General features: G+C 44.3%; 1 protein-coding gene across 1 annotated transcript in view; it reads right to left on the minus strand.

Annotated features, from left to right (window-relative positions):
* The window catches only part of mfrp (membrane frizzled-related protein), a 42,245-nt gene that overhangs the window by 5,643 nt on the left and 18,563 nt on the right, over window positions 1–18,039 (minus strand). Inside the window, exons 8-12 of the mRNA XM_078426639.1 lie at window positions 8,745–8,867; window positions 6,940–7,016; window positions 3,130–3,278; window positions 2,139–2,269; window positions 326–460 (exon numbers count right to left, since the gene is read on the minus strand). Of these exons, the coding sequence (XP_078282765.1) occupies window positions 326–460; window positions 2,139–2,269; window positions 3,130–3,278; window positions 6,940–7,016; window positions 8,745–8,867 (615 nt within the window). The remainder of the gene's footprint in view (window positions 1–325; window positions 461–2,138; window positions 2,270–3,129; window positions 3,279–6,939; window positions 7,017–8,744; window positions 8,868–18,039) is intronic.

Genomic DNA, 18,039 nt, shown 5'->3' on the forward strand with positions numbered 1-18,039 from the left:
CACAGTGGCACAGCGGTAGAGTTGCTGCCCGACAGCACCAGAGACCTGGGTTAGATCCTGACTATGGGTGCTGTCTGTACGGTATGTTCTTCCTGAGATCGCATGGGTTTTCTCCAGGTACTCCGGTTTCCTCCCACAAGCCAAAGACGTAAAGGTTTGTAGGTTAATTGGCTTTGATAAGTTATAAAATTGTTCCCACTGGTCAGCATGGACTTCCCGTGCTGTATCTCAAAAGTCTAAAGTCTTTGAAGTCTAAAGTCTAAGTTACTAAATCTGTTGGCTCTTACGTGTCATGGTTCCATTTAAAACCCTCACATGCACATACCATAAGGCCGATGTGTGACGTTAGTGCAGTTCATCTCATCGCTCCCATCTGAGCAGTCGTTCCAGCCATCACACACCCACTGCATCGCTTCACACTGCCCATTTACGCAGCTGAACTCATGCGGACTGCATGCCACTGAGAAAGAAGTACCAAGGAAGAATGGTCAGGCTAAGTGGTTGAACACAGTCTGACCTCGCAGTCTGGCATCAGGGCGGCATGGTGGCGCAGCAGTCGAGTTGCTGCCCGACAGCGCCAGACCTGGGTTTGATCTTGACCTTGGGTGTTGTCTGTACGGAGTTTGTACCTTCTCCCCGTGACCTGTGTGGGTTTTCCCAAGGTGCTCTGGTTATTTCCCATACTCCACAGACATACAGGTTTGTAGATTAATTGGCTTGGTACAATTGTAAATTGTCCCTAGTGTGTGTAGGATAGTGTTAGCGCACGGGGATCGCTGGTCGGAGCGGTCTCAGTGGACCCAAAGGCTTTTTTCCGCGCTGATATCTCTAAACTAAACAACCTGTGAGCTACTGGGCCTGGTGCTTGCTGCTTGATTTGTTCCCAAATATCATTAAAATATAAATTGAAAGTCCTGGAGTTAAGATGAAAAGGATCTGAGTCATCCAAAGTCATAGCAAATCACAGACACAAACAAATCTTTAGGATGCATTGCAAAAGGTTGATTAAAAAAAGGGGACTTGAATTTTCCATTTTGTATTCTATTCCTTTGGCTCATTCAGCTTTAAAGCTACATATCAGGTCATATCCACTACATTCCTAGTGGAAGTGTCCAGCTGATGTCTTGCCCACTACCCCATCTCTGAGAAAATCCCAACTGCCGAGCCTATATTAAAAGAAGGGTCTCGACCCGAAACGTCACCCATTCCTTCTCTCCAGAGATGCTGCCTGGTCCGCTGAGTTACTCCAGCTTTTCTTGTCTATCTTTGAGCCTCTCTCAGAAGTGTTCACACCTCAAAAGTACTAAATGACTGAAGAATTCTAGAACATCATGGGATGGTGAAATGCAAGGATGAAGGTTTATTTTATAAAACCTCGTTTTCTCTTTCTCCATTTCTAGTTCCCTATTTTTCTTTCTTTAAAAAAAAATTGCTGATGGATACACAAAGAAGGGCAATTTATGGAACAAAAAGGAAGACATAAACTCAACATTGAAGCAACATGACATGAAATAACGATACGACATCGCAGTGTTAAAATTGCATTCAGAAATAGTAACTTTCGCCTTTACCTGAAGAAACTGAGGTGAAATGGTAGGTTAAGCTCATAGTCCCTCAAGGTTCACTGACCTTTACCTGTGACAATATAACGCACAACTTCAGAACAGAGTAATCGTCTCAATTGTGAGAGGGTTGCCAATCTTTGGAATTTGCAATCTGAGAGACCTGTGAATTATCAGTTGCTGAGTATATCCTGGACTCGGAATTCTGTAATTTGGACTACCCCGGGACATGGCTGTGAAGAATGTCAGCCATTATCTTACTCAATGATGGATCAGATTTTAGGTTTGGTGGGACCCACACCTGCTTCTGCGAAGTAATAATGATCACCTCTGTGGATGACCTCAAATACATATCATCAGTGGTGCAGAACAATGAGTCCCAAGAGAAACTCAAACACTTGTTTTCTTTCTCAGGAACATTGAGGAGCCAAGGAAGAAAGCAAATAAACCAAAAATATTAAATATTGTAAATATTGTAATAAATATTGTAATAAATATTGTATTGTGATTAGTAAATAGGACCCCACAAGGCTTGTTTAGGGTGCAAGAACGAAAAGATGCAACAGTCTTTCTTACCCTTGCTTTTGTTGACAGCCTGATAGGTGGCAAAGAACCCTTCATCTGATTCTCCCTCATCAGCTACAAATATAATCAACATCTCGTGTTGGGGGGAAGTCAGTGTTGGAGGCAGGGAGTCCCCACAGTATCTTCAAAAGGAAAAGACCAGTTAAACATGGAGGATTTGCAGTCCAATTTTTGCCCATATAATCCTATGTAGCTGAGAATTCTGAAATCAATAATGCTCCTCTCCACCAAACAGCCACTGTTCTCTGTACCTCCTCCTCCTCACCTCACTGCCCCCCCCCCCCCCCATCCTCCTCCACGCCCCACCCAGACAGAGCAAGCGGGTGTTAGGAGGAATTGGGATTGCAAGGACTTCACTTGTCATTCTGAGCATCGTTCCCGCACCTCTTGGATTTGAAACATTGTTCAGGGACGACCGAAACAGATTGGAATTCTATCCCTCCTTCCATATGCTAGATTGCATTTCAAGTCAGCTGCAGACAATCCATTCTCTTTCTGAACATGGAGAATGTCTATGGGGGGGTGGATCCAAGTGCTGCAAGATGCTGGTCACATTTGAGGCGTAGATAAAGTGAACAGCCAGTCTTTTCCCCCAGAGTGGAGCCATATAGAATGAGAGGACATGGGGTTAAGGGGAGAGGGGAAAAAAACTATAAAAGGATCATGGGGCAACATTAAGAGGCTGGTACGTATATGGGACAAGCTGCCATAGTGGTAGAGGTACGTATAACTATGACATTTCTAAGATACTTGGACAGGTACATGAATAGAAAGGTATGGATGGATGTGGACCAGGTGCAGGCAAATGGCTCGGCAACGTGGTTAGCAAGGCCGAGTTGGGTAGGAGGGCCAGTTTCCCTGTCGTGTAGATGCATGACCTTCCCAAGTTGAGACTAGCTCTGTTGCCCATTGGTGACTCAGGTCACTATTACACCACATTCCTCCTTTTAATTTAACCTTGTAGGTATTTTGAAGACCTTACCTGCCCATAAGTGTGCTGGGACTACTGCTGGCTTGGTCGTGCACCTCCACAAAGTCGTATTGACAGCCTCCAGCAGACTCCAGGCTGAAGTTGTGAAACATCAACTGGACCACTTGACCCCAAGTTACCGAGATGTGCCACACACACATCTATACATTGATAAAACAGGACAATTAACAAGCTCGGTAGTATTTAGGGCTAAACCATCAATTAATGTTGAATGTTACTTTGATGCAATTCTAGTCATCACTACGCTTAGAAAGGGATGTGCTGTCTAGTTTAGTTTAGTTTAGTTTAGAGATACAGCGCGGAAACAGGCCCTTCGGCCCATCGGGTCCACACCGAACAGCGATCCCTGCACACTTACACTATCCTACACACACTAGGGACAATTTAAAGTTATACCAAGCCAATTAACCTACAAACTGTACATCTTTGGAGGGTGGGAGGACACCGAAGATCTCAGAGAAATCCCACGCAGGTCATGAGGAGAACTACAAACACCGTACAGGCAAGCACCCGCAGTCAGGATTGAACCTGGGTCTCTGGCACTGCAAGGCCGCAACTCTACCACTAGGCCACCGTGCCGCCCACTGTACTGAACCATCAAATATTTGATAATGTGGATTGCCAAGGTAGTGTGGAAAGATATCTTATTCTGAAAATTAGATTGCATGTTGTCATGTGCAATCGTAGGACCAATACTCCACAGATGCGAGTTCATTACTGGAAATCCATGTCCTTCACTAATGCCTTTTAAACACCCATCCCCTGGGTAGGGGCATCGATGTCCATGACCAAGAGCGTCTCAGTAGCACAATCACTGCCACAATGACATCCGTAAACCTGACTTCAGGTTGCATTCCAACACCCAACTCATGCACATAACTGCTCACAGTTGATCCTCAGCCAGACGCCTACATCTGTCAATGACCTCCCCCACAACTATGCGCCTCTCTCGTCAGCAACATCCTGGACCTAGCTACAACCCCATACTTATTTGGTTATCCTTTTCAAAGTGCAAGGGCATCTGTACATTTTATTCAGTTGCACCCGATGTCTTGCATCTCACGGCTACTGAATTTCCAGGCAGCAAGCTCTCAGTTAAAACCGTCGTTGGCTGCACTACAATCATTTAATGCACCTCAGCAAGTTATAAGAAAATCACAAGGCCCCACTATGTAGCACCACTATGGACTTCAGGGCATCTTAATGCACTTTACAGCCAATGGAGCACTTCTGAAGTATTGTTACTATTGTGATGTAGGACATGTGGCAACCCATTTGTGCACAAGATCCTGCAAAATAGCAATGAGATCACTTAATGATGTCAATCTAATTGTTGATATTGGGAGATGACCAATTGTACCTCATCCCATCCCTCAATCACAGCCACTCTTCAAATGTTACTAGAGGGATCTATTATTTTAATTTGGGGGTCAGATATGTTTAACCTGGAATCTAGGAAATCATTCCCACAATGCAGTGCTGAGGTGCCATTCTGGTTCAATCTTTGGGCTGGGGTGAGCTAATTTTGTTTCCAGTGGTATAATTGGCCCCAATATCTTTGGGTTGATGATTGAAGCAGTACATTTCTTGTCCATATTAGTCAAAAGCATCTCCGGGAATAAAGCGTTCCATTGTAAACATTGAAATGAGTGCTTCATTGTCATAGATAGAGCTCTTAAGGATAACGGAGTCAGGGGGTATGGGGAGAAGGCAGGAACGGGGTACTGATTGAGAATGATCAGCCATGATCACATTGAATGGTGGTGCTGGCTCGAAGGGCCAAATGGCCTACTCCTGCACCTATTGTCTATTGTCTATACCCATCATAGTTAAATAGTAAAATAACATTCACAACCAGGTCCACACAGTGGCTGGTTTTAGCTAGCAACCCTAAACTTAGCTCCAAAAAAATTAGTGCCTTCAGAAGAGGAGGTTTAACTCAGATGAACATTAAATGGATGGTTACAAATTATGAAGCAGCAAAACATTTGGGCTTGGAGGAAATCGTATTGTTTTTATCTTTCCAGTTAGTCAAAAATCAGAGTTTACCAGAAAGAGAAGCACTATCCCAACCACACACATACTAGACCAAACAGCGCATTAATCAAACACACATGAACATCTGGAGATTGTTTAAGCAGCATACTCCATACGACAAATTGCCTTAGTCTGCTATGAAGAATTTGCTTCTGTCTAACGCATCGTGCCTGCCCCATCGAAGCTCAGTTGTTAAAGACAACTTGTAATAAGGTTATGCAGATCACATTACCCCAGAGCCAATCTTCAATCTGGGCCTTAACACACAACATCAATGAGACTAAGGTCCTCTACCAATATACCTCTGCTACACCACCCTGCCTTCCAATAACAAAGGGTCTACAACAAGATTATGAAAAACACATTTTGGAATCCACCTTCCACTGAGAGCAAGACGTGATTATCCTTAATTGGACTTTCCTGGCCTTTATCTTACATTAAATGTTAGTCTCTCTATCATGCATATGTACACTGTGGGTAGCTCGATTGTAATCATGTATAGTCTTTCTGTTGACTAGTTAGCACACAACAAAAGCTTTTCACTGTTCCTTGGTACACATGACAAAAAACTAAGCTGTTGATGATGAAATTCATCGCCTTCAATGTCCTGGCACAGCCTTTAGTCAATTGAGGAAGACCTCAGACAAGCCATAAAAGTTTACCAGGCCACTGTAATCCCTGTCCTCAAGTGTGCTTATGACAGCTGGTCTACCGACAGCAGGTGTCGCAAGGAATTGGGGGGGGGGGGGGAGGGGGAGGGTGGGGAGGGGGGAGGGCGGGGAGGGGGGAGGGCGGGGAGGGGGGAGGGCGGGGAGGGGGGAGGGGGAGGGGGAGGGGGAGGGGGAATCACCAAAGCTGTCCCTGCAAAAATCTTCCAAATTCCCTGGAAAGACTGGCAAACCCATCCGAGCAAACGGTCCCAGGTCAACATCTACAGCACTGATGCTCTAGGTACACTTAGTGCACTACAATGTAGTACCTACAGCATCAGTGCTGTAGATGTTGACCTGGGACCGTTTGCTGGGATGGGTTTGCCAGTCTTTCCAGGGAATTTGGAGGATTTTTGCAGGGACAGCTTTGGTCTCTTTCCACACTCTTTCTTATCCACTCCAGTAAATAAGCCTAACTGAATCTATAGTGCCTTGTCTATCACTCTTGCCAAGCCGGGCAAACCGTCTAGTAACATTTGTTGCACTACCTGCATTGCAAAACTGTTCCTTCTGAGATAAGGAGATGGACGATGAACACCAAGGGTCTCACCAAGGCCTGGCAGCTGGACAAAGACACCCTTGCACCTGTTTCCAAACTGCTTGATGCGCCTGAACATTTACTTTCAGTGATGGGCTCCCGGATCTTGTTGTCCCATTCGGGATGGTATTGAGGACATCAAGGCCTCAGAAGCACACCGAACCTGTGTGAGCTTTGGAAGGAGCAAACCACCTCATTAACTATCCATCCACCCACCATCTCCTGACTCATCTGTGGAAGCCTGAAGAAGAGTCTCAACCCAAAACATCACCCATTCCTTCTCTCCAGAGATGCTGCCTGTCCCGCTGAGTTACTCCAGCTCTTTGTGTCTATCATCTGTGGAAGAATCTGCAGTTCCCATATGAGCATTGTGGGCTCAGATTCTGGATTGGAAGCAAAATCATCTTCGATCTGAGGGACTGCTTAAAAGGAAGAGCAATGCTGTGATATTTTCAGCTGAAGGATCAGTGAGTTATGAGTTATGGATGTGAGTTAATGTATGCCTTGGTTACATACCTGTCTGTGTGGATATTGCTCAGGATGTGTGGGAGTGGCCAGAGAACCTTCTGGAGCAGTCAGAACCCCTCCGCAATCTAAACAAATCAATGGGATACTGCGAATAAATGATCGATTACATAACCCTCAGAATCACGTATCGGGGATTCATACAGTGAGAAATTCTAATTATATTTAAAATGAGCTGGATAGAGTGGATGTGGAGAAGATGTTTCCACTAGTGGGAGAGTCTAGGACCAGAGGTCATAGCCTCAGAATTAAAGGAAGTTCCTTCAGGATGGAGATGAGGAGCAATTTCTTTAGTCAGAGGGTAGTGAATCTGTGGAATTCATTGCCACAGAAGGTTGCGGAGGCCAAGTCAATGGATATTTTTAAGGCAGAGATAGGTAGAATGGGGTAAGGAGGGAGAGATAGATCAGCCATGATTGAATGGCGGAATAGACTGAATGGGCCAAATGGCCTAATTCTGGTCCTATGAACTTATGAACTTATGAGCTGCAATTTCTGATACATGAAATTAAAGAAATTGGTGTCTTTAGACCATCAGTACTTCAACCTTTTGTTGCATTTTGTTCGACTGGTGGATTTTACACTTAATCGATCCTGAATCAGCCTCATTTGATTATGAAAATTCTGTTCCCAGTCTTGGCATTTCTATTTCCTATCTTGTTATAATTGTTGTCTCTTAGCAAAACCATTAGTTCCAGTGAGGAACCGTTTCCTCAAAAACACATGGATAAATAATGTACATCTCTTTTCTGAGCTTATACATTCATTAGAAACAGAATGTGTTGGACTGCGGTTATGGGGAAGGGAACTGTCTCAGTGGGTGCAGGAACATCAGTGGAAAATATCCTCTTCTCTTTCTTGGTTAAGTGGGACTTGATAAAGCTCTGTAGTTTATACACAGTCTGCATAAAAATGACTTTGTGCAATCACACAACAGTCAACCCGACCCTTAAGTCAAACAATAAACACCAATACAATGAATGATTGTTCCCTGAATATACTTTGTCTGGAGAATTATATATTGAGTAACCCTTACCTTTAATAAACAATTATTTTATACAGATAGACAGTGAGCACTCAGAACCCTGAATAAATAATAACTGGACAATTATACTGAGTGACTTTACCTTAGAGACGCGTTGACTCCAAATTGTGTAGGAAAATAACTGCAGATGCTGGTACAAATCGAAGGTATCACAAAATGCTGGAGTAACTCAGCGGGTTAGGCAGCATCTCTGGAGAGAAGGAATGGGTGACGTTTCGGGTCGAGACCCTTTCTTCAGAAGAAGGATCTCGACCCGAAACGTCACCCGTTCCTTCTCTCCAGAGATGCCGCCTAACCCGCTAAGTTACTCCAGCATTTTGTGAAATAAATACCAGCATTTTGTGATACGTTGACTCGAAATATTTATACTTTTAAAAAAAATGAAATCAAAATAGTATAATTGTTCCCCTCAATATCTCTTATATTTAATTCAGTGATTCCACATAGTTATAGTTATCATTGGCCCTGAATGAATCCAGACTACATGGAAACAACCAATAAACCTCACCCTGTGATTCAGCATGGTTGCATTGAGGAACAGTAACATGTTGAAAAGCATCCATTTTGCATCATTCATGATATATTCTGTGCCAACATTATCTAATCAAGCAGTCTTTTTAGGCAGGATGATCACAGTACTTTAGAGGCGTAGTAATTGACATTTTTCTGACACCAATGTTTGAATATCTAACGTGCCCTCTGTAGAGAGTTATATCAGACGATGCAGTTTAATGAGGGAAAAGGTAGTTACCATGATGCTGAGCACAATTCACCTCATCGCTCCCGTCTAGGCAATCATAGAAATTATTGCAATTAAAACTGGCAAAGAGACATCGGCCCCCATCGCATAGAAACTCATCCCAGGCACAGCTTTCTGAAAGAGAAGCAGAGACCTAATGGCAATTCTCAATTATCGTGCAGAGTTAATAAAAGCTAGGGAGCATTAGAAAAAAAACCAACAGGTAACTTTAGAAAAACAACAGGTAACGTTAGAAAAAACACAGGTAACTTTGGTAATAAACACAATGCAAAAACCTTTGTCAAGAATGAAACAGAACATACAATAGCACAGATTTATTGAGGCAATGCCAGGATTTGATCAGCTTTGCTGACATTTTCAAAGAAGAAATTGTTCAGCAAATGAGTAGACGTAATGGGGCAGATTTTGCACTGATCCAAACATGACTTGCTGCAGGCCCCAGACGACACTATTTGTTTCAGCCTAGTCCTGGTGCAGGAGGATTCAGGATATCTTTATTTGTCATCCAAAAAACAAGTTTTTTGGACGAGATTTCGTCACCCATAGTCCAACAATAAGAGCAATAAAATAAGCAAATTACACAACCCCAACCAACACAAAACACAAAAAAAAGAAACATCCATCACAGTGAGTCTCTTCCAGACCTCCTTCCATCAGCTGCCTGACTCCCAGCATTTCAGGCAGGCTGGGTGAAGCGTAGATTCATTAGCTCTCACAACAGTCACTATTGTCTGGGCTACTGAATCCTTCATCAATGCTGAATCAAATGCAGGCAGTAAACTTGAAGCATTTTGGATTATAAACATATCGTTTCAAATATTAAAAATATCAGAAAATATGTTTGTACGTTTAATACATTAAAATCACACATTGGATGATAGTTAAAAACAATCAATAACAAATCAAAAAGCATGTGGTAACAGTGAGGGACTCTGATTAGTTTAGTTTAGTTTAGAGATACAGCGCAAAAACAGACCCTTTTGCCCACCGAGTCGGCACCGACCAGCGATCCCCACACATTAACACAATCCACACAAGGGACAATTTACATTTATACCAAGCCAATTAACCTACAAATCTGTACGTCTTTGGAGTATGGAAGGAAACCAAAGATCTCAAGGAAAATCCATGCAGGTGACGGGGAGAAAGTATAAACTCCGTACGGACAGCACCTGTAGTCAGGATCAAACCCGGGTCTCCGATGCTGGAAGCACTGTAAGGCAGCAACTCTACCGCTGCGCCATTGTGCCAATCATAAATGAAACAGTGATTCAGAACAGATACAATGAATAACCTCGACCCTCCTGGATAATCATTTATGTTATACTAGACCAAGTGGACCCATTGGGCCCAAACCACTCCTGCATTGGTGCAGCCCTCTCTCCTACCTCCCCCTCTCCCCCTCCCCTCTCCCCCTCCCCTCGCCACTTCCCCTTCCCCCTCTCCATCCCCCTCAACCCCCCTTATCCACATTCTTCCTCCCCCCTCCCTCCCTCCCTCCCTCCCTCCCCCCCCCCCACCTCTCTCCCTAGGAGATAGATTTAAACTTTAGAATGTGAATAACTTAAAAAATATAACACCTTTTTCAATAAAACTACATGCTTTACCATTAAAGTGATGACGGTGAGTAAGGTGGGCATAAAATTGCCGCGCTATCGTGTACCGTTTTGGCTGTAGTTCGATCACAAATAAAGAAACAAATGAGAGTTTTAGTATATAGATATCAGACTAGTGATAACATGTTAAAACCTGTTACCAGAGGAACAGTTGAGGTGTAAACCATAGGCACCTGAGGAAGAGCTAAATGAATACGTGCAAAAGGAATTAAATATGTTGATACCATTAGCTGACGAGGGACAGGAACAGAGGTGCAGTATTGTTGGAGCTCACTGGAGAGCCCCTCTGTAAAAAAAAGCCAAAATAAACAGCGGGGAATTTTAACGAGCGGGGAATTTAACAGCGGTTGCTCTGGCACCAGTGACAGCTCCGACAACGAAAAAATTAGCATCACCGGACAAAAATTGCAACACTGGACAGGAAGAGATTCATAACACAAGCTGTTAGGCCTGTGCTGTACTAGCAACGTAGTTAGTAAGTTCTTTCTCGAGAGAGAGATGCAAGCTTTGTCACACTGAATCATATCCGCCAAATAACAAATAAGCAATACACCATCAGGGCTGCCGGAACCATATTGCAAATGAAGATGTGGTCTCAGATCTACAACAAAATCATATTACTGCACACTACTCATCTGTGGAAAGGGAAATTTCAACAATGCATTTAAATGTAACCTTTAAATCCAAATCCTCTGGAGATCATTTGAGAATTTCCTTTCATTTCTTTCCAAAGCAAAAATTTTGTTCACAGCCAAACATCTTGGAAGAGGATTGAACGCGTGAAGCATTTCAGTCAGGAGTAGATCAAGAAATGTTACTTATTTCAGCAAGGATGAGGACGTAGAAATACTATTAGACAATAGACAATAGACAATAGGTGCAGGAGGAGGCCATTCGGTCCTACGAGCCAGCACCGCCATTCAATGTGATCATGGCTGATCATTCTCAATCAGTACCCCGTTCCTGCCTTCTCCCCATACCCCCTGACTCTGTTATCCTTAAGAGCTCTATCTAGCTCTCTCTTGAATGCATTCAGAGAATTGGCCTCCACTGCCTTCTGAGGCAGAGAATTCCACAGATTCACAACTCTCTGACTGAAAAAGTTTTTCCTCATCTCAGTTCTAAATGGCCTACCCCTTATTCTTAAACTGTGGCCCCTTGTTCTGGACTCCCCCAACATTGGGAACATGTTTCCTGCCTCTAACGTGTCCAACCCCTTAATAATCGTATACGTTTCGATAAGATCTCCTCTCATCCTTCTAAATTCCAGTGTATACAAGCCTAGTCACTCCAGTCTTTCAACATATGATAGTCCCGCCATTCCAGGAATTGTTTGGCATCTCCAAATTGAGAATTCACAAGTAAATTTTGCCCACACTGTGCTGGCCCTTCCATCTCAGTAACTGCTCCTTCAGAATCTTCTACTTCCCTCACCCTAGCTCCCTCACCCTGAACATAGGATCCCCCCAGGGCTGCGTCCTTAGCCCCCTACTGTACTCCCTGTACACACATGACTGTGGGGCCAGGTTCAGCTCAAACTCCATCATCAAGTTTGCTGATGACACTGTGGTGGTGGGCCGGATATCCAACAACAATGAGAAGGCCTACAGGGAGGAGGTGGCTGATCTGGCACTTTGGTGCCAGGACAATAGCCTCCTCTTGAATGTCACTAAAACAAAGGAGCTGATTGTGGACTTCAGAAGGGCTAAACATCCAAGGACGTACACGCCATTGGAGATAAATGGGTCGATTGTGGATAGGGTGAGCAGTTTTAAATACTTGGGAGAGGATCTGACGTGGGCAACGCACATTGCCGCACTGGTGGGTAAGGCTAAGCAGCGCCTTTACCACCTAGACAACTGAGGAAATTCAGAGTGTCTCTGAAGATCCTTCATTGCTTCTACTCTGGGGCTGTAGAGAGCATCCTGTCCGGCAACATTACAGTCTGGTTTGGGAACAGCTCTGCCCAGGACAGGATGACCCTGCAGAGAGTAGTGCGTTTGGCAGAACGCACCATGGGAACTACACTCATCCCCCTGCAGGACCTATACATCAGGAGGTGCAGATCCAGAGCAAGCAAGATCATGAGGGACCCCTGCCACCCCTGTAACGGACTGTTCCAGATACTACGATCAGGCAAACGCCTCTGCTGTCACGCTGTGAAAACGGAGAGGATGAGACGGAGTTTCTTCCCACAAGTCATCAGGACTGTCAACTTTTATAACCCCAGAGACTAAATTTTTGTCGACACTAATAGTAACTTATTAACTTTATTTATATGCTGTAACTGTAATTCTTTTTGTGCACAACCCGCAGGCATTGCCACTTTCATTTCACTGCACATCGTGTATGTGTATGTGACAAATAAATTTGACTTGACTTGACTTGACTTTCTTAGACAGTCCCTGTGGATTGAGGATGACTGGCTTTCAGTTTTGTAGCCAAGGTGGCGAATAAGCCCAATAGGGGAACTAGAGATTCTTCTGCAGGCAAGCGAGTAGGTGGGTAGTTTATGAGGTGGTGTGTCCTTTTATCATTTACACTAAGCTTCTGTGCACCCCTGAGGTATGGACTTAAAGTCTTCAATGGTCACCAAGATGCAACTCTTCAGAGATAAGACACTGCAGAGGCTGGAATCCTGAGCAAAAATACCAAAGTGCTGGAGGAACTCAGTGGGTCAGGCAGCATCAGTGGAGGAACGGACAAACACCCTTTCAGGTTGAGGCTCCCTTCTTCATTCTGCAGAATGATTCCAATCCACAATCTCGTCTGTCCATTCTCTCCACAGATGCTGCCTGATCTGCGAAGCTCCTCCAATACATGGTTTTTTGCTGCAGCTTTTGAGATGTGGGATGTTTCCCATGTTTGTCCTGAACCTTAATTGTCACATAACGTTCTCCTGTACAGCCTCACCCCCACCCCTCCACAATTTACACAGGTATTTTTGAGGATGAAACTAGGAAAATTGACAGGGGAGAGCCGGTGGATGTGGTGTACCTCGACTTTCAGAAAGCCTTCGACAAGGTCCCACATAGGAGATTAGTGGGCAAAATTAGAGCACATGGTATTGGGGGTAGGGTACTGACATGGATAGAAAATTGGTTGACAGACAGAAAACAAAGAGTGGGGATAAATGGGTCCCTTTCAGAATGGCAGGCAGTGACTAGTGGGGTACCGCAAGGCTCGGTGCTGGGACCGCTGCTATTTACAATATACATTAATGACTTGGATGAAGGGATTAAAAGTAACATTAGCAAATTTGCAGATGGTACAAAGCTGGGTGGTAGTGTGAACTGTGAGGAAGATGCTATGAGGTTGCAGGGTGACTTGGACAGGTTGTGTGAGTGGGCGGATGCATGGCAGATGCAGTTTAATGTGGATAAGTGTGAGCTTATCCACTTTGGTGGTAAGAAAAAGAAGGCAGATTATTATCTGAATGGTGTCAAGTTAGGAAAAGGGGACGTAAAACGAGATCTTGGTGTCCTAGTGCATCAGTCACTGAAAGGAAGCATGCAGGTACAGCAGGCAGTGAAGAAAGCCAATGGAATGTGGGCCTTCATAACAAGAGGAGTTGAGTATAGGAGCAAAGAGGTCCTTCTGCAGTTGTACGGGGCCCTAGTGAGACCGCACCCGGAGTACTGTGTGCAGTTTTGGTCTCCAAATTTGAGGAAGGATATTCTTGCTATTGACGGCGTGCAGCGTAGGTTTACTAGGTTAATTCCCGGAATGGCGGGACTGTCGTATGTTGAAAGACTGGAGCGGCTAGGCTTGTATATACCGAAATTTAGAAGGATGAGAGGGGATCTTATCGAAACATATAAGATTATTAAGGGGTTGGACACGTTAGAGGCAGGAAACATGTTCCCAATGTTGGGGGAGTCCAGAACCAGGGGCAACAGTTTAAGAATAAGGGGTAGGCCACTTCGAACGGAGATGAGGAAAAACGTTTTCAGTCAGAGAGTTGTAAATCTGTGGAATTCACTGCCTCAGAAGGCAGTGGAGGCCAAGTCTCTGAATGCATTCAAGAGAGACCTAGATAGAGCTCTTAAAGATAGCGGAGTCAGGGGGTATGGGGAGAAGGCAGGAACGGGGCACTGATTGAGAATGATCAGCCATGATCACATTGAATGGTGGTGCTGGCTCGAAGGGCCGAATGGCCTCCTCCTGCACCTATTGTCTATTGTTATCCCAAGCCTCAATTTCCACTCAATAAATACAGCCAACGATTTAATTGAGTTAAAAAGTCAATGTAATGTCATCTCAGCCTGCTTTGCTAATAAGGCAAATAAAGTAAACTGCAGAAAAGTAATTAAAATCTCTGCAGCATCGGTGTCTGTCAAAAGAATTCTCAGCATATCATATCATATCATATATATACAGCCGGAAACAGGCCTTTTCGGCCCACCAAGTCCGTGCCGCCCAACGATCCCCGCACATTAACACTATCCTACACCCACTAGGGACAATTTTTACATTTACCCAGCCAATTAACCTACATACCTGTACGTCTTTGGAGTGTGGGAGGAAACCGAAGATCTCGGAGAAAACCCACGCAGGTCACGGGGAGAACGAACAAACTCCTTACAGTGCAGCACCCGTAGTCAGGATCGAACCTGAGTCTCCGGCGCTGCAATCGCTGTAAAGCAGCAACTCTACCGTGCCGCCCATCTCCGGTTACGGCCTCGTTCTCTCCACACGTCATGCCATGACCACACCTGCCCTATCAGGGATCACCCCCATGTCAGAGCACCTACCTCCGTCTCCTCACTACTGCTTGCCAACTATATGTTTGTGTGGCATGTAATTCATGTGTATACCTCCGGGGATGTCTCTACCAATTACTTATTACTTACTTCCACAGACCCTTGCTTTGGAACCGCTTGCATGGAAATATAACCTTCGGATCAGGAACTTTTGTGTTCGCAATGACTTGGGATTGCCAAAGACCTTCATGTGCTCCTAGGGGATCTAGGGTAGATCTGGAAAGTTCCCATCTTAACTTTAATTAAAAGTACAAGATGAGTCACTCCATTTGGCTTGTGACAAATGCGATTTCTGGAATACTTATTGATTGTGTCCCTGTGGCCCTTGTTGTACGTCGTGGTCCGGTATCTGTTATACCTTTGTTATGACTCTGGACGGACCACAAGTACACGTGTTTAAAAGGTTTAAAGGCTGGAGCTTAAATCCAGGCTGTTTATTCCACGGCCACATGGAACCAGAGTGACCACCAAATCACCTCATTCTCTTATATACACGTTACTACACAGGCAAACAAAGTAGTCCTTGTGATACAACAAAGTGGTCCTTGCAATATCACAACAACCCCTTCCTCCTGCAATCTCCAAGCCTCTATCAGAAAAACAATTAATCTTAGCGATACTCAAGGCAGCCTAATTTCTGACATGTTGTGAAGTATTTCAACGCTTCAGGAATGTGGGTATTATCCCTCAAAATACCCCTTTCTAATGAAGAGCTCATTCCAGGGCCTGTTTTTAATGGTGCAGTTCAAGGAGATTTGTGGCAGCTTATGAACAGATGATCTGCCTGGTACCTTATCCCTGACTGTGGGGCTCAGATATTCTGGGAATGTGCAGCAGTCTGGGGCTATTAAAACCACATGGCAACACAAAGAAAAACCAAGATTTTAAACCGGATTTTAACCCAATGGCTTGTCATAAGCTCGTTGAAATCTAAATAGAAACATAGAAACATGGAAAATAGGTGCAGGAGTAGGCGATTCGACCCTTCAAGCTAGCAGCGCCATTCAATATGATCATGGCTGATCATCCAAAATTAGTACCCCATTCCTGCTTTCTCCCCATATATCTTGCTTCCATTAAGAGCTATATAACTCTCTCTTGAATGCATCCAGTGAATTGGCCTCCACTGCCTTCTGTGGCAGAGAATTCCACAGATTCACAACTCTCTGGGTAAAAATGCTTTTCCTCATCTCAGTCCTAAATGGCCTACCCCTTATTCTTAAACTGTGACCCCTGGTTCTGGGCTCCCCCAACATCGGGATCATTTTTCCTGCATCCAGCCTGTCCAATCCCTTAAGAATTTTATATGTTTCTATAAGATCCCTCTCATCCTTCTAAATTCCAGTGAATATAAGCCCAGTCGAAGGAAATGAAGGAAACTCCACCTTGATCATTGTTATTCCACAATCAACATCACTCTATCAGATGATCTCACTGCTTCTGCGGGCCCTGCGAGCTATAACTATATTTTCTATTAGAATAGCGTTTGCATTTAAAAAATATGCTTCGCTTGTTGAAAAAAAGTTTTGATTCATATCAACGGTTGCAAAAAATAATCATATATATGAAAGCTTTTCTTTCGTTTGAAATGTCACGCCTTCATTGTCTGCAACTGCATTATCCAGAGAGTACTAAAGGTCCTCATAATGCCCAGAAGATTTATGTCAAATTTATGGAGCATTTCTTGTTCAGAATTTATTTAGTGTTGGCCTCAGACCTCATTTTCACCGGTCCAGTGAGAATCAGTGAGCAACAAGGCCGTGTCTGGTGAAGGGACTGAACACAACTAACCAGATCACGTCAGATAAGAAAATGGGCTGAAAATAGTGTAATGGAATTACCAGAAAAAGGAGGTTACTAAAAATGGAAAAGGTGGAGGCACGGTGGCGCAGCGGTAGAGTTGCTGCCTTACAGCGCCAGAGACCCGAGTTTGATCCTGACTACGGGTGCTGTCAGTACGGAGTTTGTACGTTCTCCCTGTGACCGCGTGGGTTTTCTCCGGGTGTCCTGGTTTCTTTCAACATCCTAAAGACATGCAGCTTTATAGGCTAATTGGCTTCTGTAAATTGTAATAGGATAATGCTGGTGTACGGAGTGATCGCAGACTCGATGGGCCAAAGGGCCTGTTTCCGTGCTGTACCCCCAAAGTCTAAAGCTGTAAAGGGTAACTAGTTGAGAAACAGGCATAAATGGGTAAAGGAGGTTAAAGGGAACGATGAGAAGAGGGGCAATTTGGTCACGATGGAGCAGTGGCTATGGTGGAAGGAACGGCAGTTATTGGAGATGGGAGCGGTTTTTACTGATGAACTTTTCAGCTTCTAACTCATCCAACAGACATTTTTACTTTGTTGCTTCCTTGCTGGATAAAATGGAGTTGTATTCCCTGTTCCATTCACGACTGACAAGTCTTACCCCTCCCAGTCCTTTTTGTGCAGCTTTTAAAACTTATTTTAGTGACCCCACCCAGCATTGTAATCCTTTAGGTGGACACAAAATGCTGGAGGAACTCAGCGGGTCAGGCAGCATCTCCGGAGAGAAGGAATGGGTGACGTTTCGGGTCGAGACCCTTCTTCAGACTGGTGTCAGGGGAGGGGGTGGGACAAAGATAGAATGTAATCCTTTATTTGTTTTTTAAGGTCGATCTCATTTTGTTGGCTGATGGTTGGGTATGTTGATGCTTTATCTCCCCTCATGGGCTTACTCATGCATGACTCACGCCAGGGAATTAACTAGATCAGAAAATGTCTGCTGTATATCATTGGACTTGTGGTTTGTTTCACAAACTGGACAATTGCCTCTTCTCTCATTCGAAGTTTACATCATGGACTCATGAATAAAGCTTGTACTGCACCACTATTCCAATGAGCTTGTGGGAAGTTACTGTACAGATTAGGTGCAGGGATCAGC

This window comes from Rhinoraja longicauda, chromosome 32, assembly GCF_053455715.1.
Source record: "Rhinoraja longicauda isolate Sanriku21f chromosome 32, sRhiLon1.1, whole genome shotgun sequence".
NCBI classification, from domain to species: domain Eukaryota; kingdom Metazoa; phylum Chordata; class Chondrichthyes; order Rajiformes; family Arhynchobatidae; genus Rhinoraja; species Rhinoraja longicauda.